Genomic DNA, 19,065 nt, shown 5'->3' with positions numbered 1-19,065 from the left:
GGACAATAAGTTCAACTTGTTTACGAAATTTTTCCAAGTTCACATATCAATTTTAAATTGAGCAGAACTACGTAGAATTTTGAAATAATTGTTTTACAAAGATGTCGCATCCCAAGCGACGTGAGAAGCCAAGCAAGGAGACTCGCTGGGACCGCATACGCAAGCGCCACCTGCAGGCGAATCCTTTGGGACTGAAGACGGATGCAGTGTGTCGCCTAATCGAGACGGACTACGTTGGACGACGACAGGAGCGGCTTCTGATTGAAGGAGAAGATTCTAAGCAGCTTAATCCTGGTCTGATTATGGACATGCGGCATAAAATGGTAAATAAAATATATGTACTTCTTAGGGATTATTATCTGGACTATGTATATACCCTAGAACTTGAGATATAAGCCCTAAATACCAATGAATAATAAGAAATTCAAATAGTTTCAGAAGATACCACACAAACTTCCCCTGGCCACCATAGCCCATGACCCAAACAACTCCCTGGAAGCCACCAAAGCGCACAATCTTGAGGTGGAGCAGCGTTTCATTGATAATCAGCTACAGAAGTTTCGCCAGCAGTTGTCCAGGCAGTTCCAGCGGAGCAAGTCCCACCGCGTGCCGCCCACCAAGCCGGATTTTAAACTGAACAATGGACCGCTGGTGAAGAGTCTGGCACAGGCAGCCCAGCACATAGATAACTTCTATAACACTCCCGTCCAGGCCCTGAGTCAGATGACACAGATGTGCTCCGAGACCAAGTCGGAGGCAACCAAGAGTCTGATCCAGCAACTGAGGGCGGAACCAGAGAAGGAGGCAGAGGCGGACATGGATTGTGAGTGGACGGAGAAGGAAGCGCAGGTGGTAGAGATACCCGCGTTTGTAGAGGAGGAAGTGATTTCATTTGATGCCCTTGAGTACCGTAACTTCACCAAGCAAGTGCAGGCGGATGAGAGCAAGGCGAAGCTTCTGCGGTGTCGCACTCCAAGTCCGCTGACTTCCACCGAGGAGTTCTTTCGTCCCATGCGGGCGGCTGCCGAGCGCCAGATGCTCCATGTCCGTACCGTGCGCCACGAGGAGGAGCTACTGCAGGAGAACAAGCAGGCACAGCATCCAGAAGGCGAACCAGCATCGCTAAAAAGAGAGTCCTCCACCTGCTCAAACACCAGCGATGGCATAGACTCCGTAATATCCGATTTGGCCGAGGAAGCGCTATATGAACTGCAGTTGGAAGCAGCTGAGAAGGAGAATGAAGAGCTTGAAAAGGAGTTACCCATTCCTCCAAAGCTTGTGCAGTTTCAATTGCCCCCAAAGAAGACTCCAACATCCACAACACATCCAATTGGAGATTCGGAAGCTGAGCCTGATCCAGAACCGCTGCTCATCCGTCGCATAGACCTGCCGAAAGTTGTCGTGAAGCCCAAGGAACCCGAACCCAAACAGCCGTCCAGCTCCAGTGAAGATGAGTCGGATGTTGAGCCCACACATGAGAAGCAGAAGATCATCGAGCAGTTGTTTCAGGCCAGGGGGAACACCCAGTTGGTAGTGATGCGCAAGTACTTTCTCAAGTGGATACACTTCACAACGATGGAGAAGATTGAGAGAGAACAGGGGCAGTCGTGTCAGGCGCGAGACACCCGGGTGCAGAAGATCAACGCATTTCTGGACAAAGTGCGACAGGAAAAGAGGCGTCAGCGCACAGAAACGGTGGCCGAGACTAGCAAGATCACACAGAAATCTCTGGAGAAGCGCGAGGAGGCCGTCAAGATGGCCAAGCAGTTTAAGAACAAGTAGGTCTCAGCTACACACAGATGACACATGTTTCTAAAAAAGGATTTCGTTCTTCCAGACTCAAAGTGCAGCAGGACATCATTGACTTACAGCGCATCAAGCTGGAGCGGCAGGAGCGACTGATTATGCAGCTTAAGTTGACTAAGCTCAGCGACGAGGCCAAGGAGGCGCGTGAGGATCTGAAGCAGGAACTCAAAACGGTCATCCGGTGCGGGGATCCCAAGGCGAAAGCCAAGGCGAAGTGCTTGCAGCTGATCGGCAGCCTGCGCGATGCGGATGACGAGGAGATGGACCGGCTGCAGGGCAAGGCCCTGCTCCAGCCACGGTTTCTGCAGCACATGCAGGAGCGGGCCACAGAGCGAAGCATGCGTCATGAGCAGGCTCGTCAGCGGAGGGCTCAGGCAGAAGCCGAAAGGGAGGCAGCCAAGCAAGCTCTAGAGGAGGCTAAGGTTTGTTACTACATTCATTTGAAGCATTAATCTACCTGAACTTGTAAAAACAGCGCCAGGAAGACGAGGAAGCCAAGCGCCTCAGAATGGAGATCCTTAAAGAGAAGCGTCGCCAGGAGAAAATAACAAAGGTGCTAAAGGAGCGCGAGCGACAACGTTTTATTGAGAACCAGCGGAAGGCCGTCGAGTTCAGTCGCAAGCTTCTAAAACGGACGGGCATGGAAGGCTTCAAACGACTGCTGGAGCGGAAACGCGAGAATCTGGTTAAGAGCGAGGAATTCCGTTGTCGGGTAAGCTTTCATATGGGTGTAGCTTTTCCTCACTGACATCCTCCCATATTCCAATGGCAGCTGATCACAAAGAACGCATTTAGTTCGTGGCACAGCTATTCGACATACAGACAACGCGAGAAGATCATCAAGGCGGAGATCTGTTGGCACAACATCCTGAAGCGCCACGCTCTGTACGCGTGGATTTTGTATGTGCAGAATGAGAAGAGCAAGATGCTAGTGGCGATCGATTGGCATGCGCTGCGTTCCATGGAACACTGGTTTGCGCGGTGGCACAAGTATTCCACGCACTGCCGGATGATTGAGGACAGCAAGACTCGGCAGGCCATCTCGCACCATGAGTGGTGGGTTTCTGTGAAATACAATTTACTGTATTATGATCATTTTCAATTGAACCAATTTAATAGGCACCTGAAATGGAAGGTCCTGGACTGCTGGCGACGTTTGCCGCAAATCCTGAAGATCGAGAAGGAGACGGAGGAGCGACGCCAGCGGTGGCGCATGAAAATCTGGGAGCTCTTGCCTGACTACAAACCGAGAGAGGACAGCTTGTGGTAGCTACTAGATAGATCATTACGCTTGTTCGTTGTGCGTTTTAAGTTACTTAATTATATTTATTTTGAATCAAGTTTAAATTGCAATTAAGACGTTAAAGCGCTACTACTAAGTACGACTACCGAGAACAGCGTTTAGATTTAAAATACTTTAGTATCTGGGCGACAAGCTTGTGCTGTTTGCTTTTTGGTGTGTGAGTAGTCACTTCAAGATGGCTCGCCAGTTGCTCCAGATTCGGTTACGACCTGCGGCGTTTGAGGCGCGCTTGTATTCGTGCAAGGTGGATCCCTTCCACCACAAGAAAGTCTGTCTAGCGAGTATAAAGGCTATGTAGGACGAAATGAGCAGAGCGTAGCAAGCCACCACAAAGGAGATTCCGAGGCTAGACACGGAGTGTGAATAAGAAACGTTCATTGGAAATAGAAACAAAGTATCTACTCACTCGAAGCCTTCGAACACCTCACTGCAGTCGTCGGGCAAAAGAACTGGATAACCAAGCGGTCGCACCACCATAAACGGATGGCAAATGGAAGTGAGGGTCAAATTTGCACCGAGTAGCAGAGCGATCTCCGACAGAGCCAGTCCAACAATGTACCACACGTAGTTCCGCTCCCCAATGCAGCAGTTTAGCCAGTAGCTGTGGTGATCGCGCCTCTTCACGCAGGTTCCGCAGACGGGGCAGTGATATGCCCGCCTTGGAGTCACCTTCCGGCAGATCTCGCAGATATTGGGCTGACCGTGCATCAATCCCGATCGCTCAGCAGTGTCCATATCCACCACCTCGTCATCATTCAAACTCAGCACACTCTCCATCTGGAGTGTGGTCTGGGCCTCTGCCTGTTCCTCGCCACTTGAAGCCTCGGCGATGCCAGGCAGCTCATCCTTGGGCGTGGTTCCGTATTGAGCAGAAACAAGATTCAAGGGCGACAGTGCCTTGGCGGAGTAAAGGCAATACAAAGCGGTACAGGAGAAGAACATTAACGCGTAGTTCTCCTCCGGAGCCAGCTCCAGTAGAGGAACCTGAAACTCAAATATGATGATCATATAGAACACCGAGAAGACCAGCCAGCTCAAAAAGAAGTTTGTCCGCGTGGCGGTCCGCTTAGCCAGTTCCATGCCCCAGATGGTGAAGCCCACCAGCGTGAGCATCAGCACTATGGCGGTATTCGAGTTCAGAGTGGCTAATCCCAGCATGAGGGGGACAATGAAGGCGGGAGCAACGGCTGCGGGCGATATTCGCTTGGCTCCTCCGCGCCAAGGCAGGCGCAGTCTATCCTGGAAGGCGATGAGCATGCCGTCGATGTTCCTTCGATCAATGGCTCGGCAGGTGACAAGTCTGTGGTGGATTTATTTGTAATTGTAGGCGGCCTTTTTTGTATGTTTCCTACCTTGTGCAAACTAAGTCGAAGTCCACGCAGTTACAACAGCATCCTAGGATGTGGGATCGCTGTCGACTGTCCTCAGCCACGTACTCGCAGCAGCAGAGACTCCCGTTCTTCTCCCTCTTGGACTCCTCGGCCTCTGACCTCCAAGCTGCAGACACAAAATCGGAGGAGCCGGCTGACATCAAGAACATCGATTTGGACAGCAAATGGCGCGGCGATCGAGCGTATTTTAAGGAGTTCCGAGCAGCGTGTACGGAAACAGTTTAGATTAGATTAGTACACGCCCTACTGGCCAAATGGAGAAATGTTTTAAAATCAATTATCAGATCCGGGCGAGTTCATTTTAATTGTTTTATTGGAGTACAACGAACATGCTTACAATTTCTCCGGAATAACGACAACTACAACAACACAGCTGACGAACGTCCCTCCCTTACAGGGTGCCCCGCGTAAAGTGGGCTGCCAACGTGATTTTATGCTACCGCTATGTTTTGAACTTAGATCTCTTATCATTAATACAAAGTTAGCTGCCAACGTGATTTTATGCTACCGCTATGTTTTGAACTTAGATCTCTTATCATTAATACAAAGTTTCAGAATTATGTTAAAATTACTTCCAAAATATATTTTATTTAAATTTCAATTGCAAGATTCCTCTTTTTAAGTTTTCGTCTGCCTGCCAAACACTCTCACTTTGGAAAGCATTTCCCAGCCTAATGTTCTCTGAAAACTGTTCCAGGCCGCCACCAACTCCAAAATAATGAGATTTTGCAGCAACCAAAATGACTCCATCGGATTTCAAGCGACCAGCAAAGGTATCCAAGAGCTTTTGCTGATTTGCAATATTGTATATAGTCTCTGAGGTAAGTATTAGATCGTATTTCTCTACATCCCTTGTTAGTTCAGCAAAATGAGACCAATCGCCAGAATATAAGGTTGTACTGTTGTCCAAAAATTTCAGCTTTTCGTCTTCAGATAAAGAGTCGTCTACATTTAGCAGGATATTTGGATATGTTATGTATTCCAGCACATCTTTGTTCTGAAAATTTATAATTGAAATCAAACTATTTAAAGAATTATTATTTGCTTACGTAGTCCTGAAAATCCACCCGTGCACCGTGTTTCATTGCATATATTCCCAGCAATCCGCAGCCACATCCCAAATCTAAGACTCTTTTCTCCTTCCAGAATGAGTCCTCGTACTTTTCGGATAGATATAGTAGAAGATCCTCTGTGCATTCCCATATTTTAGCACCGCCCTCGTATACACCGGAAATCAAATCTGAGTGCTTTTCCTCAGACTTTCTAAGATCCAGGTTTACAAGGTGGGATTGCTCCTTTAAATCCTCTAGCAGAAACCCGGCCACAAGATGTTTTATCGTCGTCTTTCCCACCTCCATTTCCTTGGCGTTAAGCTCATAGAAATCCATTGCCGAAATTATGTTATCCAATGGTTGTACTTTCTCCGACTGGTACCAATCTATATCCTTTGTGATACCCGACTCACGTTTTTCCGAATTTTCCTGCTTGCTAAAAATATCAGTTTTAACGGCCTCTGGATCTTCCGAGGATTCCGCCTTCACATCAAAATTAAATTTGAACATGCTTAGAAGGTCGGGGGTTGAACTGTTTTGATTTTAGCGGATGCAGCTTGTTAAATATCGTACTGAAATGGACAAATTAGCATTGTTAGACTTCTAATCTATTAAATATTTTAATATTTACCTCATTAAATCAGCTGTCGGCAAAAACCACGCTTTTCGTACTATGATCACCCTGTCAAATTGGGTTGCCAGCTCGATTTGGCGTCACGCATTTTCACATCGAAATATATCGATATGCCTCGGTGGTACAAAAATATCTTGTCGCCCCTCACTAGAATTGTGGTTTATAAAAAAATTTCGGCTCGGTTTGGGTTTTTATAGATTAATTTAATTTATGGCGGACCAGTTAAACAACGAGGTGAGTTTGCTGCAGAAACAAATCGGCAAGACATCTAATGAATGCCAATCCTTCCAGCCCGGCCAACCCACGCCGCTCATGTCCATTCGCTTCGACCAGCAGCAGCACGAAAATGCGGCGGCCAATGGAAATGAGAACGGCAATGGGAATGCCAATGGCGACGGCGATGCCTCTGAAGATGCTGTTGATGCCGAGAAAGCGCCCGGAGAACTGGTCCTGCCCAAGGCCTTGGAGGACGTGCTGGCTTTGAAGGATCAAAGGGCAGCCGAGTTCACGGTGGACGCCGATTCGCAGGGTGGCAGTGGGGGTGCTACCCAGGACGGCGACGAAGCGGATGTGGGCGAGGACAGCGAGGAGGATGCGGATAACCAGGTGAACGGGAGTGCCAGCCAAAAGCCCGGAAAGCAGAGCAAGGCGGAGCGTAACAAAAAGAAGAAGAAGCGAAAGAAGCAGAACAGGAAGATACGCCACCAGATTGAGTTCGAACGGCAGCAGCAGTTGGCCCAAGCGGAGGAGAACGAACCGGAGGCCAAGGACTCGGAGACAAAAGCCCAGGGCAGCGAGGACGAACAGGTTGCCGAAAAGGAAAAGAAGGACAAACGCAAAGAGAGTCGCAGCAAGCGCAGGAAGGATCGCGGTGATGAGAAAGATACGGACAAAAAGGCTGGCGAGGCCAATGATGAAAATGTGACCATTGAGTGAGTCATAGCAGCTCGTTCCGAGGAACCACACTAATAAACTTTTATCCCTTTCAGATATGTGCCCGAAAAGATAACCATTGCCGATTTGGCGCCAATGTACCGCCAGTTTTATCGTGTGTTCGAAATCTTCAAGCTGGAAAACAAACCAAAGCCTGTGGAGAAGGACAAATCTTCGCACGATTCTGAGTCCCATCCCAGGGACAAAAAGGCTACCGACAAACAGCTCGAGGACGAGGACGATGACGGCGATGATGACGAAGAGCGCAAGGAAGACAAGGAGAAGCTGTCCAAGCGGAAACTTAAGAAACTCACCCGTTTGAGTGTAGCAGAACTGAAACAACTGGTCTCTCGACCTGACGTAGTGGAGATGCACGATGTCACAGCGAGAGATCCCAAACTACTGGTTCAACTGAAAGCCTATAGGAACACAGTACAAGTGCCGCGGCATTGGTGCTTCAAGCGAAAATATCTGCAGGGCAAAAGAGGTATCGAGAAGCCTCCGTTCGATCTCCCCGCCTTCATAAAAAAGACGGGCATCATGGAGATGCGCGAATCGTTGCAGGAACGAGAGGACGCCAAGACCCTCAAGGCTAAGATGCGTGAACGCGTCCGTCCCAAGATGGGCAAAATTGACATTGACTACCAGAAACTTCACGATGCCTTCTTCAAGTGGCAGACTAAGCCCCGCATGACCATTCATGGCGACCTCTATTACGAGGGCAAGGAGTTTGAGACGCGCCTTAAGGAAAAGAAGCCCGGAGATCTCTCCGAGGAGTTGCGCATTGCTTTGGGAATGCCCGTAGGACCCAACTCACACAAGATTCCGCCACCATGGCTCATTGCTCAACAGCGCTACGGGCCGCCGCCCTCGTATCCGAATCTTAAAATTCCCGGCCTGAATGCTCCGATCCCAGAAGGAACCTCGTTCGGGTATCATGCAGGAGGTTGGGGCAAGCCGCCAGTGGATGAGAACGGAAAACCGCTTTACGGTGACGTATTTGGAACCAACTTATTGGACCTCGATGTGAGTGGCAACATTCGCGTGGCACTTCCTGTTTTAATTGAATTGTTTTATATAGAATGGCGTAGACGAAGCTGACATCGAACGTAACCAATGGGGCGAACTGGAATCGGAGTCCGAAGAATCATCCGAGGAGGAAGAGGAAGATGGCGAGGATTTGGGCGATCAGCAGGATGAGACTGGCCTGGTAACGCCAGTAGAGGGACTAGTAACACCCTCTGGACTCACCAGTGTTCCAGCTGGCATGGAAACCCCCGAGAACATTGAGCTTCGCAAGAAGAAAATTGAAGCCGAGATGGAGGAGTAAGTGAACTAATATTTCTAAGATAACATCACGATTAAGCCATTATTCCAACTTCTTTCAGCAACGAAACCCCTGTTCTGTATCAAGTGCTGCCCGAGAAGCGCACCGATCGCATAGGGGCTTCCATGATGGGATCAACCCATGTCTACGACGTCAGTGGCAGTGGGGCTAACAAACAGCCACCAGTTCGATCAACCACAGATCGCGAGGGCATTGTGGAACTGGCGCTCGATCCCAGCGAATTGGACTTGGACAATGACGCAATGGCCCAGCGTTATGAGCAACAAATGCGTGAGCAGCAGAATCACCTGCAGAAGGAGGATCTGTCAGACATGTTGGCCGAACATGTGGCGCGGCAGAAATCAAAGCGCAAGCGACAGCAAACGGATCCGGCCAAGACCACAAAGAAGTACAAGGAGTTCAAGTTTTAGTTTGACAACAAGAAATACAACTTTTCCATTTGTGCGCTTGTCAAGGATGTCATTAAACATAGTAAAAACTACAAGTACTTCGCTTCATTCAATTTAAATGCGATGATTTAAAATAGGTTCTTCAAAAAGTGAAGTCAACACAAAAAAGCTTATAGAAGAAACATGGAACAACTAAAATCGTTATATGTATTTACGATAGAATTGGTTTATTTTGATGCAGACTCAAAATCATTTGCGTATAACTTAAAATTTGACTCGTTAGGTTTAATTCTCATTTATACATTGAAACTTATTGCGACTAAGAAATTACAATGTGTGGTTTGTGCTGGGACGAGGACAGTATCTAAACCAAACGAAGCAGAGTGCAGTGGAAGGCAAGGACTGAAAAGAGAACTTGTCCAGCAACTGAGTCCAGGGCTAGCTGCCTCTCCCGGTCCTCCTTAAGCTAGAGCTAGAGCTGGAGAGTGCCACACGATGTCGATGTCAGCTTTGGCTCAACGCCTGTCAGCTGGTCACTCGTCCAGCTGCTCGCTGAGTTGGGCTAGAAGAGCCGCTCGCTTTGATTCCAGCTCGCCGTCACTTAACGTCAGCTCCTCGTTTCGCGATCCAGCCGACTCGACGGACTGGGCAGGACTAAGGGGCGTGCCGGATCGATTGTGCCTATTGTGTCGCTTGTCCTTCTTAGCTCGCTTCTCCTTCTTCTTTTTCTTCGCGGGTGAGTGCGAGTTTGAGTCGTTCTGGAGGAGAGCTTGAGTTCCCGGCGACTGGATGCCTGGAACCTCCGATTCGCACGAGGACTGAAATGTAAGCCGTGTTAGATAGTATAGTTATACAAATACTGTCCGACTTGCTACGTACACCTCGCAGTTTGTTCTTGCGCTTCTTTTTCTTCTTCAGTAATTTTTCGCTCTCGATGCTGCCAATTGAGGTCAGGGAATGCTGTATGTGTGTGACGTTATTATTTAATTTAATAGTTCCATTTCATGTTATGTTTAGCATACTAACCGATCGTGTCTTGGAGAGCCTTCGCTTTGACTTCTCCACTTCTATATGCTCATTCTCAATGTCTGATCTTGAGACGGACCGTACTCGTTTTTTGTGCTTCTTGTTTTTCTTAGATTTGCGTGACCGCGAGTGATGATGGCTGCACGCATCTTCGCTTTCCTTAACAAAGTCCTCCCAGATCTTCTCCACACCGATTTCCTTTTCATACAGGGCAAATGCTTCAAGGTGCTCCACCAGCTTCTTGGCGCTCTCATAGGGTTCGGCCACTGAGACGTTCGCCTCCAGCCATTCGTTTTTAATTTCATTTTCAAGTTTCCGCAACCTTCGCACCTCCTCTTTCATCCGCTCCTTTTCGATGGCCTCTGCCTGTAGATAATAGACAAAATACATATATATATACACATATATTTCCACTCCATAGTTACCTTTTCCAGCAGGGAGTTGTATGTGAGCTTCACATTTCCCGCGTCCAGGCTGGCTGACCGCTTATCTTCACACACGACCGTGGCAAAGTCCTCGAAGGATGTCTTCGCCTGGACAACAAATGCTTTTTCCTTGAGGATCTCCCTTATTATTTTCTTTTCATCATGGAAGCGGGCTTTCAGGTTTTCCACATAGAACTTGAAAAGATCCAGGGGTGTAGACCCGCTCTGGCCGAGCATAGCGGAGAATCGCAGATCGGCTGATATGATGGGATACAGCTCCACCCACAACGACATGGAAGTGAGCTTTCCCTCTTCATGCAGGGAGTCGAGTAGCGCCAGAAAGGAGTCCCTGTTTTTGCGCTGCTGTCGCTTCATGCGCTTCTTTTCCCGCTCACGTTCCTCGTCCTCCTCCTTCTCCAAGGTACGAATGTGCTCTTCGAAGACAATAAGGGCGTCCTCCTTGTCCATACCCAGCAGGGTCACATCATTTTTAAATGCTGCGTTGTCCAATAGCATAACCTGAGCCTCTGACCAGGTGGTGGCATGATTGATTGAAGTCATCGACTCCAGCAGCTCGCCCAGAACCTTCATGTTGCGTTTTTTTAGCAACCGCGCTTCTTCCTTCTCTCGCTTCGCTAAATTAAATATACAGTCCTCGTATATATCGCGCCGATCAGGTTCCGGCACCGCGGTCCATGTTCGCGTTCCGGCAAACACTTCTTCACAGCGAAAATATTTCATCTGCGAGTTCATCTTATCGCTGGACATAAGGAACTGCTCCAAGTCCTCTTTTGCCTTCTTGGCTTTTAGTCGAGACTCCTCTCGCTCGTCCTTAATCTTCTGCGTCTTGTAGGCATTGAATGTTTGCTTGCGCTCGTTCAGATTTTTAAAGGCTGCGTAGCGCGGATCCTTTGATATGATTTTCACACACTGGTCCCAGTTCGCATTTGATGGCACATTGCGGTCCCGCAGCAGCTCCTTGAAGGACTCGATGGCCTCGCGTTTATCCTTAAACACCACAGCGCTATCTGACTTGTCGTCCTTCTTAGCTGCAAAAAAAGACATGTGACTTGGGCGGTATATTTTTAGAGCTTATTTTATTTACCATTTTGTTGTGGCACCTCTATAGCAGCTAACGTGGCGGCCATGGCTTGATCCATCGCTGAGGACGAGTTCTCGTTGCTGCTGGGTGTCAGCGGCGAGTGAATCTCAGGAGTGGGTAATCGGGGGGCAATAGGCAGGGCAGCGGGAAGAATGCTAGCCAGAGCAGCGGGTGGCACCATGCCGGCTAAGCTGGATGATGTCATGGCTGCCACGGCTTTGGCAGCAGCAGCAGCTCTGGATAAACAAAGAATCATATTACTAAGTGGCAAGCGATGCACAACTAATTAACTCACTCTTCCGCCTTCGCCTTAGCCTTCATGTCCACGTACTCCGGCGGCGGCTCCCAGCAGGTCTCCTTGGTGGCCACGTTGTGGTAGTACACTTTTCCCGTATCAGAGCGATACTCCTTCCAGGGACACTGGTTGTGCAGCAGCTCGGCGGGCGTCATAAGAGCCTCAGGCTTCTCCCACGAGCTTTGCTTCGTGTTCTGATTGTAGTAATATGGGCGTCCGTCCGGCGCCTTGTGCTCCGTCCACTCGGTGCTGGTGGCCATCACCCCGAAGGCGGCGGCCAGCTCCGGCGGGGGTGGGGCCCCGAATCCGGGTGGTGGAAACTGCGGCACGATTGCACCGGGCGGCGTGTAGCCCATGCCCCTTCCCGGTGGCGCTCCTCCATTGCCCACGCTAGGAGGAACATTCATTTCACTATTTTGCTATATGGGTAATGGGTGCACCAAGCGTCTACCGGTCGTTGCGTGCTGCGCCGGCCTATTCACTTTTCGTTCGGTAAATGAAAAAATCCGTAAAATTCTCAAAGCGAATGCCGCTTTCCACGCCAGAGATGTCGATTGTGCTGTGGAACTGCCCACCCCATCGACTTATCGAGTCCCCACAGGAGAACTGTCCACCCGGTCGAGTTTCTGTTATCGATTAGCTTCCGCGGAACGATAACAGCGCTTTTTGTTGTGGTTCTCCGCTTTGTGCCTTTCAATTGTTTCAGTTTTCTTGTCGTCGAGGGCGATTAAGGCATCTTGCCCAGGCGACGATGTGGCGTACATAGAGTAAGAAATAGCTGGAATGTACAACATTTAAGTTGAATGACGTTTACACTCTTGCTTGCCACCAGATCTCTCTGCAGTCATGCTCCTCCGGTTGCCCAATGTGGTGGCCCGTAGGATGTTCATCATCCTCGTCCTAATGGTAATTGTAGGCCTCTTCTACATCTACAGTTCGGAAAATAAATACCATTCATGCTTCATGGAGGGCCAAGTACTGGCAACTCAGCAGGCGCTAACTGCAGATGGCGAAACGAATCTGTTGGACGACGTCCTCCAGGCGGATCCCAAGCCCTCGCCCGGAAACAGTATCTTCTTTCATGAGACCAGTTGCCGCCTATCTGAGAACAGGCAGCTGGAGACGCTGAAGGTCACTGCCCGCCAGGCATGCGCAATCGAGTCGGCAGCGATGCATAATCCGAATTTCCAAGTGTTCGTCCTGTTCGCCGGCCCCACCTATCGAATCTCCAACAACAATAGCCATCCCCAACCATTGGTGGAGGCCATTCTCAGTTACAGCAATGTCCATCTACGACGACTGAATCTTGAGAGTTACGCATCCGGTACGCCCATGGAGGAGTGGCTCAAAGATGGTCGCTTGTCGCGGTCAAAGTGAGTTTGAAGACACTCCCTAGTTATTACTCATTTATGACATTTCCTTTCCAGATATTTGTTCTCGCACATATCAGACTTTCTCCGCTACCTCACCCTCTATCGGTATGGCGGTCTTTATCTGGACATGGATGTGGTGGTGCTACGCAACATGGAGAAGGTGCCGCCCAATTACACGGGTGCTGAGTCCAACACCCATTTGGCAGCTGGCGTTATGAACCTGGCAGCCACTGGCTTCGGCCACGAGATCGCCGCGTCCTGTTTGCGCGACTTTCAGCACAACTTTAACGGCGAGGACTGGGGCAACAATGGGCCAGGGGTGATAACCCGGGTGGCTCAGAAGATATGTGGCACCGAAGACATTGCTCTGATGCAAGAGGACCCCAAGCGCTGCATGGGCTTCAAAGTATTCGGGCGGGGTGCCTTTTACGCCGTACCCTGGAAGCGGTGGCGCGACTTTTTTGAGCCGGAAAAGTTGGAACAGACAATGGCCCGGTGCAAGGACTCGTATGTAGTGCACGTGTGGAACAAGCACTCAAGCAAGCTGCCTATCAAACAAGGATCTAAGAACGCCTACGCCTTGTATGCCGAACAAAATTGCCCGAGATCGTACAAGGCGGCTGGCGAATACTTCTAGAATTAGTACGGTAATCAAGCACTTATCATTTGTATATGAATGTTTACCGCTGCAAGCCAAAGTCGTCGCCCTGCAAAGGTGCCATTGCTAAATGTATCCCCACCCATTTGCTGTCATGTAGTTGGCATTAAGTTTCATTGTCATTCCAAGCGATGTCAGCTTACCCAAACGCACATCCGCAGCACATTTCAAGACAAACGAATTGTTTTTTTATTTTATAAGCTTTACCTCTCGTCCAATTGCACATTATACATATGAATTAAATACTGATTGTGAATATCATTCGATAATATAAGCAAACGAACAACTCACAAAGACATTTGTTAAATTCTGTAAATTTGTCTCAACTGCAAAGTTAACTAACCTCGAATAAGTTGGAAAATCTTGTACATGCTATTTATCCAGGGAATGTTACTAGCAACCCACAAATAAAAAACACGTATTTAAGTCGTTACTATCATAGCATCTGAATTCAATTTCGATAATTGAAAAATAATTTGTTAAAGCGAAATGAACGTTAATAGCCCCGCAAGTCATTACATACATTGCACTTGGGAATAACGCAGACAGGCACCCACGTTATCCTCTGCGTTCGCCTTGCCGGCGCCCTGGCCGTTGCCGAAGTGGACACCAATATAGAACGGAGTCACAGTGCTTTCAATGCGACAGGGCCACACGCCCGAGGAGCAGAATTGGGCGCCGCAGTGGACGGGCTCACACCCAGGAAGTGGACCCAGGCCGGTTCCTATGAAATCCTCTATGATGCACGGCATTGTAATCCGGTCGGAGCAGGTGCTGAAGAACTGTCGGGCCTGGCGCCGTCGCCATTTCAGCGGCAAATCGATGGCATTACGAATAATACCCATGATGTCGAAGCCGCCACTGGGTCGGGGACGTCTGGAAACGGGCGATACCTCCGTGGTGGGACGACTCCTGAAGAAGAGAAACCCACCGTCGTCATCCTCATCATCGCCAACCTCACCACCCGATCCCTCCACATCATCGCTGGCTGGCGAAGATGCAGGTGCTACCGAGGTGGTAGATGCCTCTGTACTGGATCGGAGCGGTGTGGGAGTGGTTGATGTTGTCGTCGTGCTCATGGCAGCGGTGCTGCTACTGCTGCTGCTGCTGGTACTGCCCGATGATACTGAACTGGCAGCCAGGGTTGAGTTTCCGCTCATCATGGTCATCAGCGTTGTGGTTGTAGAGTTTGCCATATTGGCTAGCATCTGCATGAGGGTGCTAGAAGTGGGTGCTGTTGTGGTCACTGCAGCATTTCCTAATGTAGCTGCTGTTGCACCTGCTACATCCGACTGGGCTGGAGCAGGACTCGACGTTGCCGTTGTCGCCGCTGCTTCAGAGGTGCCACCACCTCGGCTCGCCATTCGCCCGCCGATGCGGAAGGACTGCTCATCGCATGGCTGGTACATAATGGAGCACATGTCCAGCTCCTGGCGCACACAAATCCTATAGTTTTGATTGGCCAAATGTCGTCCATTCTCGGCGAAGTTAAAGGTCTGCATAATGCCCTCGGTGCCGGTGTGATATTGTAAGCAACCCGCCGGAGCTCGCTGGCTGAAGGGAATCTGCACCACACTCATCTCCCAAATGCGGAGGGGCAGAAGGCGACTGGACAGGCTCAGACTGATGTCGATGAAGCGATCGCCCGTGGGGGTGGAGTTGCTAGGGCCAGTACTCGCATCCACAGGGCGCAGACTGCCGTACAAAGTAGATTGCCGTGGCGACGCCCGTGTCCCCACATCGTAGTACACTAAAAAAATAGGAGCATGATTTAAGTACTCAGGCAGCTCACTCATGTATACTCACAGTGCTGACCACTGTTTTGACCGCATAGGGAGAAGTTTCCGCCCGGTCCACCGCCTATGCTGAAGACATCGCCTTCGCACACTCCGGTTCTTCGGTTTGGCTGGCCCAGTGTGAAGTGATGGAAGTCAATCCGCACCTGGCTGATCTCGTCGCTCATCATCTTCACCCGCAGACTGCAGCCAGTAAAGTTGCTGGGCATGAAGCTGGGAAATTCCGGCGACACAATGTAGGTCACGTTGTTGGTTATCGTAGTGTTGCAGCTGGCCAGAAACACGCAGCACACCCCGAACCCCATGGCACACTCCCCCTTCGCCTGACCGTCCTTCTGGCGGCACTCGTAGGCATTCAGGCAGTTGCCAATCCGGCGACCATCACTGGACATGCAGTAGCCATCCACGGGAACCGGAAACAGATGGATCACTAATGAACAGATTACTTATATTGAAATATTTGGATGAGATTTGTAGCTCACCTTTTCCCTGTCTGCTGTTCGCCTGTCTGGAACTCCGATCAGAGATTTCCTGCAGCGACATCTCCATGTCCAGTTCCTCCGGTGTTCCCGTTTGCAGCCTAAAGTCCGCCTCATCCACGAAGGAATCCTCCTCAAGACCGCCCGGCTCGCCCAAGTGGTCGTCCCAAATATCGTAATGTCGCATTGGTGGCCAGGCCGTCTCGTTGGCCGGCGACCTGGCGCTGACTGCAGGAGCCAGCCCCACCTGGAAGATTAGTAAGCAAAGTGCGGCGGAGAGGGACGGCAGTAGGTGGCCACAACCGGCTCCAGTGACTTTCTTTTCACTGACACTGCACTTCTGGCTGAATAAAGCTTTTGCTCTGCCATCGGGTTTCCAGTTGGAGTCGGACTGGTTGGCAACGTCTTGGCTCGACGTCAGCGCTTTTATGGCTTCCATGTCCATGTCCACTGCCATGCCATGTGTTCAGCTGCGACTTCTTCTCTGAGCAGACTCCGAATATTTTATTTGCGCGTGCGATTCACTGCGCAGTTGAATGGTAAGTGCGCCCGTCTCCATCTTCCGAGATGCGCGAATGCTGCTCAATCTGAACCAGATGACAGCTGCCCGATGATGGTGACTCTGCGCTTGTCTGCAACTGCTTTTTTCCGCTTCTCGCGTTTTCTCCCATAATACCCGCCTACTTACTATTTTCGGTGGTCCCATGCTCCATTTCGAGTGCGCACTGAAAGAAGTGTGTCTGGTACGAAGAGCGATTTTTTCACCCGACCGACTAAGCAGATCAGTTGACGAATGTATACAATCAACTGTTATACATCGGGTATGAGCTCTTTTATGGCAGATACTTGAAAATATATTCATTTTATGACGATACAAATTGTGTTATTTTTGATAAGTAGCTACTTAAAATAGGGATCGGAGAATAAAGAGGGTCGCTGTTAGAATTCATATCTCTTACTGTTATCGCTTACTGTTATGATAACCTTGAGAGCAATGGGAATACATATACAATACAATACATATACACGGCGATATTTATGTGGGATTCCCCTTTTTTTGATTACCCTTTGCGCTACGGCCTTGCTTCCATGTCGATGTTTCGGTTTCCGAAACATCTATCCCACCAGACCGAAATCAATAATGCACGGGTACATGATCGAGGTGAGATAGAGCTGTGGTGAATAGTGGAACTGCATGGAAGTGCACTTGAATAGATCAAGAAATCGGCGCAGTACTTTGAGTGCACCCGGGCGTAGGTGCTGATTTGTTGTGGTGTTATTATCAAATATACAGATACATGTGGTTCTGAATGACACACCCCTATCTTTGTATAAGACGCATATTTATATAAATACATTTATTGGTAAGAAATACATATACTATGTACATATAGAAAGCTCTTTGTAGGGAAACTAAAGAGAGTGTTCTTAAATTATATGTGTTTGTAGGTACTATCTGAAAATGTGCAAACAAAAGCTTACTGAAAATGTAGACAAAAATGAACAATTTCAGACTTCTATCCACATTTAACAGGAACCACCGACGAATCAACTCAAAATGTCTGATAAGTAAGTACCAACCGCTACAAAAATTGAGAGTATTGTGCGAGATTTAGTTTTCAGAACTGTCAAGTTGATGAATCCTCATTTGGAAACCGCACGATCGGATTATTTGTACCACCTGGACATCAATGTGGCCAATACCCGGGACACCAGTGAGTTGCAGAACAGGTTCGGCGATGTTAGGGTAAGATAGTGCCAGTCAAATGCCATCGGATTGCTAATGTGCGCGAATCCGTAGGTCATCTGCATGGGTGGAACGGGATCCAGAATGCGGCAGTTAGCCCTGCACCTACGACATGTTCTGGTAGTGCCGGAGTCCGGCGATCCGGTGGATTTGTGCGAGCGTGGCAACCGATATGCCATGTACAAGGTGGGTCCGGTGCTGTGCGTGAGCCACGGCATTGGATCCTCCTCCTTCAGTGTCGTGCTCCACGAGCTGATCAAGCTCCTCAAATACGCGCGGTGCCAGGATCCCGTCCTGCTTCGGATTGGCACCTGCGGAGGACTTGGCGTGCCTCCCGGCACAGTGGTGGCCACCAAAAATGCCTTCAATGGTCTGCTACGCAACGAACATGAGATCGTAAGTTACAGTTTGATTTTTCGGTTTACCAGAAGTATCTACTCCAATAACAAACATTTTAGGCAATTCTCGGACAGCGAGTGGTGCGACCGGCTCAGTTTTCCGAAGACGTGATCAGGGATATAATTGCATTCGGTGTCGACGCCAACGATGGATTTCAGACCATAAGTGCCAACACGATGGGAACAGATTGCTTTTACGAAGGTAGGTGGGACCTTTTCCCCGAACCAGAGGTACCTAATGCAATGGACTATTTCAACCAGGTCAAGGTCGCACCGATGGAGCCATATGCGAGTACTCGGAGAAGGATAAGATGGAGTTCTTGCAGAAGTGCCACGATCTGGGAATTCGGAACATCGAGATGGAGGCCAGCATGTTCGCCTCCGTCACCCAAAAAGTGGGAGTCAAAGCGGGCGATGTTTGCGTGACCCTGATCGATCGCCTAAAGGGAGATCAGGTAAGGGGGTAGTCCCCAGTATATATTGCCGTAAAAGTTAATCGCATTGCTCTTCAGGTTACTATCACTATTGACCAGAAGCACGAATTCGAGCAGCGCCCCTTTTTCGTCGTGGGTCGCTACATTAAGAGGTTGCTGCAGCAGTGAATCCTTAAGAATAATACATCTTCTTTAAAGCATTTTATATTGGTTTACAATAAAACTGCATGCTGCACTTTTCTCTGTGCCATTCCAACTAACCAAGTAATAACTTTCAATCCAAGTTTCGACAAAAGCAAGCTGGCCAGAGTAGCACTTTGTGTCAAACCTCGATACCCTGTTTTCTCACCTGAATATAATCTATATTAGCCAGTTTCTGCCGAATAAATACAAGAATTGATTGCAGTAAAATATCCAGAAAACATTTACATTTAAGTCTCAGCGCGACTCTCCTCACCCGCGTCCCAACTGATCTT

General features: G+C 49.1%; 8 protein-coding genes across 12 annotated transcripts; 4 read left to right on the top strand and 4 right to left on the bottom strand.

Annotated features, from left to right (window-relative positions):
• Positions 1-24: 24 nt before the first annotated feature.
• On the top strand, positions 25-3,197 carry LOC6613194 (trichohyalin). Its single transcript, XM_032727662.1, has 6 exons — positions 25-323; positions 433-1,778; positions 1,838-2,228; positions 2,282-2,518; positions 2,579-2,862; positions 2,926-3,197. The coding sequence occupies exons 1-6, from the start codon at positions 102-104 to the stop codon at positions 3,074-3,076; spliced, it is 2,631 nt and encodes an 876-aa protein (XP_032583553.1). The 5' UTR covers positions 25-101; the 3' UTR covers positions 3,077-3,197.
• Positions 3,198-3,261: 64 nt separating this feature from the next.
• Positions 3,262-4,970, bottom strand: LOC6613193 (palmitoyltransferase ZDHHC23). 4 transcript variants are annotated; one of them, XM_032727566.1, is made up of 4 exons: positions 4,830-4,970; positions 4,462-4,746; positions 3,516-4,409; positions 3,262-3,455 (listed from the first exon to the last, which is right to left on the bottom strand). In XM_032727566.1, the coding sequence occupies exons 2-4, from the start codon at positions 4,647-4,649 to the stop codon at positions 3,275-3,277; spliced, it is 1,263 nt and encodes a 420-aa protein (XP_032583457.1). In that variant the 5' UTR covers positions 4,650-4,746; positions 4,830-4,970; the 3' UTR covers positions 3,262-3,274. The 4 variants fall into 4 exon arrangements, with proteins under 4 accessions (XP_032583457.1, XP_032583462.1, XP_002037674.2 ...); XM_032727571.1 differs by having other exon boundaries at positions 4,462-4,743; XM_002037638.2 differs by having other exon boundaries at positions 4,462-4,633; positions 4,838-4,912.
• An 87-nt stretch (positions 4,971-5,057) lies between these two features.
• On the bottom strand, positions 5,058-6,263 carry LOC6621943 (histidine protein methyltransferase 1 homolog). Its single transcript, XM_032727617.1, has 3 exons — positions 6,184-6,263; positions 5,550-6,124; positions 5,058-5,497 (listed from the first exon to the last, which is right to left on the bottom strand). Exons 2-3 carry the CDS (start codon positions 6,060-6,062, stop codon positions 5,087-5,089), a joined length of 924 nt encoding a protein of 307 aa, XP_032583508.1. The 5' UTR covers positions 6,063-6,124; positions 6,184-6,263; the 3' UTR covers positions 5,058-5,086.
• Positions 6,264-6,311: 48 nt separating this feature from the next.
• LOC6613191 (splicing factor 3B subunit 2) lies at positions 6,312-8,951 on the top strand. The gene is made up of 5 exons (XM_032727537.1): positions 6,312-6,420; positions 6,478-7,118; positions 7,176-8,145; positions 8,201-8,445; positions 8,508-8,951. The coding sequence occupies exons 1-5, from the start codon at positions 6,397-6,399 to the stop codon at positions 8,875-8,877; spliced, it is 2,250 nt and encodes a 749-aa protein (XP_032583428.1). The 5' UTR covers positions 6,312-6,396; the 3' UTR covers positions 8,878-8,951.
• A 111-nt stretch (positions 8,952-9,062) lies between these two features.
• LOC6613190 (pre-mRNA-processing factor 40 homolog A) lies at positions 9,063-12,268 on the bottom strand. The gene is made up of 6 exons (XM_032727526.1): positions 11,705-12,268; positions 11,413-11,645; positions 10,308-11,356; positions 9,883-10,248; positions 9,736-9,816; positions 9,063-9,674 (listed from the first exon to the last, which is right to left on the bottom strand). The coding sequence occupies exons 1-6, from the start codon at positions 12,109-12,111 to the stop codon at positions 9,390-9,392; spliced, it is 2,421 nt and encodes an 806-aa protein (XP_032583417.1). The 5' UTR covers positions 12,112-12,268; the 3' UTR covers positions 9,063-9,389.
• A 90-nt stretch (positions 12,269-12,358) lies between these two features.
• On the top strand, positions 12,359-14,029 carry LOC6613189 (lactosylceramide 4-alpha-galactosyltransferase). 2 transcript variants are annotated; one of them, XM_032727596.1, is made up of 3 exons: positions 12,359-12,471; positions 12,537-13,028; positions 13,132-13,393. In XM_032727596.1, the coding sequence occupies exons 2-3, from the start codon at positions 12,551-12,553 to the stop codon at positions 13,293-13,295; spliced, it is 642 nt and encodes a 213-aa protein (XP_032583487.1). In that variant the 5' UTR covers positions 12,359-12,471; positions 12,537-12,550; the 3' UTR covers positions 13,296-13,393. The 2 variants fall into 2 exon arrangements, with proteins under 2 accessions (XP_032583487.1, XP_002037670.1); XM_002037634.2 differs by having other exon boundaries at positions 12,360-12,471; positions 12,537-13,077; positions 13,132-14,029.
• Positions 13,901-17,128, bottom strand: LOC6613188. Its single transcript, XM_002037633.2, has 3 exons — positions 16,014-17,128; positions 15,542-15,961; positions 13,901-15,485 (listed from the first exon to the last, which is right to left on the bottom strand). The coding sequence occupies exons 1-3, from the start codon at positions 16,465-16,467 to the stop codon at positions 14,251-14,253; spliced, it is 2,109 nt and encodes a 702-aa protein (XP_002037669.1). The 5' UTR covers positions 16,468-17,128; the 3' UTR covers positions 13,901-14,250.
• Positions 17,129-17,249: 121 nt separating this feature from the next.
• On the top strand, positions 17,250-18,853 carry LOC6613187 (uridine phosphorylase 1). The gene is made up of 7 exons (XM_002037632.2): positions 17,250-17,374; positions 17,460-17,579; positions 17,634-17,757; positions 17,812-18,153; positions 18,216-18,357; positions 18,417-18,610; positions 18,668-18,853. The coding sequence occupies exons 2-7, from the start codon at positions 17,569-17,571 to the stop codon at positions 18,755-18,757; spliced, it is 903 nt and encodes a 300-aa protein (XP_002037668.1). The 5' UTR covers positions 17,250-17,374; positions 17,460-17,568; the 3' UTR covers positions 18,758-18,853.
• Positions 18,854-19,065: the final 212 nt, after the last annotated feature.

The sequence above is a fragment of the Drosophila sechellia genome, chromosome 2L (assembly GCF_004382195.2).
Source record: "Drosophila sechellia strain sech25 chromosome 2L, ASM438219v1, whole genome shotgun sequence".
NCBI lineage: Eukaryota > Metazoa > Arthropoda > Insecta > Diptera > Drosophilidae > Drosophila > Drosophila sechellia.
Note: the sequence above shows the minus strand (reverse complement) of the source record. Positions and strands in the feature narration are given on the sequence as shown.

What these genes read in the sequence shown, in the direction of transcription:
- LOC6613187 (XM_002037632.2), top strand. An exon ending in ACAGGTTCGGCGATGTTAGG is followed by an intron (nt 17,758 to 17,811) that starts GTAAGATAGTGC and finishes GCGAATCCGTAG; the next exon opens with GTCATCTGCATGGGTGGAAC. An exon ending in TACGCAACGAACATGAGATC is followed by an intron (nt 18,154 to 18,215) that starts GTAAGTTACAGT and finishes CAAACATTTTAG; the next exon opens with GCAATTCTCGGACAGCGAGT.
- LOC6613188 (XM_002037633.2), bottom strand. Translation starts at nt 16,467, where the DNA reads ATGGCAGTGGACATGGACATGGAAGCCATAAAAGCGCTGACGTCGAGC. An exon ending in GAACAGCAGACAGGGAAAAG is followed by an intron (nt 15,962 to 16,013) that starts GTGAGCTACAAA and finishes TCTGTTCATTAG; the next exon opens with TGATCCATCTGTTTCCGGTT. An exon ending in TCAAAACAGTGGTCAGCACT is followed by an intron (nt 15,486 to 15,541) that starts GTGAGTATACAT and finishes CTATTTTTTTAG; the next exon opens with TGTACTACGATGTGGGGACA.
- LOC6613194 (XM_032727662.1), top strand. Translation starts at nt 102, where the DNA reads ATGTCGCATCCCAAGCGACGTGAGAAGCCAAGCAAGGAGACTCGCTGG. An exon ending in AAGCTCTAGAGGAGGCTAAG is followed by an intron (nt 2,229 to 2,281) that starts GTTTGTTACTAC and finishes TTGTAAAAACAG; the next exon opens with CGCCAGGAAGACGAGGAAGC. An exon ending in GCGAGGAATTCCGTTGTCGG is followed by an intron (nt 2,519 to 2,578) that starts GTAAGCTTTCAT and finishes TTCCAATGGCAG; the next exon opens with CTGATCACAAAGAACGCATT.
- LOC6613189 (XM_002037634.2), top strand. Translation starts at nt 12,551, where the DNA reads ATGCTCCTCCGGTTGCCCAATGTGGTGGCCCGTAGGATGTTCATCATC. An exon ending in GGTCGCTTGTCGCGGTCAAA is followed by an intron (nt 13,078 to 13,131) that starts GTGAGTTTGAAG and finishes TTTCCTTTCCAG; the next exon opens with ATATTTGTTCTCGCACATAT.
- LOC6613190 (XM_032727526.1), bottom strand. Translation starts at nt 12,111, where the DNA reads ATGAATGTTCCTCCTAGCGTGGGCAATGGAGGAGCGCCACCGGGAAGG. An exon ending in GCTAAGGCGAAGGCGGAAGA is followed by an intron (nt 11,646 to 11,704) that starts GTGAGTTAATTA and finishes TTGTTTATCCAG; the next exon opens with AGCTGCTGCTGCTGCCAAAG. An exon ending in AGAGGTGCCACAACAAAATG is followed by an intron (nt 11,357 to 11,412) that starts GTAAATAAAATA and finishes CTTTTTTTGCAG; the next exon opens with CTAAGAAGGACGACAAGTCA.
- LOC6613193 (XM_032727566.1), bottom strand. Translation starts at nt 4,649, where the DNA reads ATGTTCTTGATGTCAGCCGGCTCCTCCGATTTTGTGTCTGCAGCTTGG. An exon ending in TTCGACTTAGTTTGCACAAG is followed by an intron (nt 4,410 to 4,461) that starts GTAGGAAACATA and finishes AATCCACCACAG; the next exon opens with ACTTGTCACCTGCCGAGCCA. An exon ending in GAGGTGTTCGAAGGCTTCGA is followed by an intron (nt 3,456 to 3,515) that starts GTGAGTAGATAC and finishes CTCCGTGTCTAG; the next exon opens with CCTCGGAATCTCCTTTGTGG.
- LOC6621943 (XM_032727617.1), bottom strand. Translation starts at nt 6,062, where the DNA reads ATGTTCAAATTTAATTTTGATGTGAAGGCGGAATCCTCGGAAGATCCA. An exon ending in GGGTGGATTTTCAGGACTAC is followed by an intron (nt 5,498 to 5,549) that starts GTAAGCAAATAA and finishes ATAAATTTTCAG; the next exon opens with AACAAAGATGTGCTGGAATA.
- LOC6613191 (XM_032727537.1), top strand. Translation starts at nt 6,397, where the DNA reads ATGGCGGACCAGTTAAACAACGAG. An exon ending in CGGACCAGTTAAACAACGAG is followed by an intron (nt 6,421 to 6,477) that starts GTGAGTTTGCTG and finishes CAATCCTTCCAG; the next exon opens with CCCGGCCAACCCACGCCGCT. An exon ending in ATTGAAGCCGAGATGGAGGA is followed by an intron (nt 8,446 to 8,507) that starts GTAAGTGAACTA and finishes AACTTCTTTCAG; the next exon opens with CAACGAAACCCCTGTTCTGT.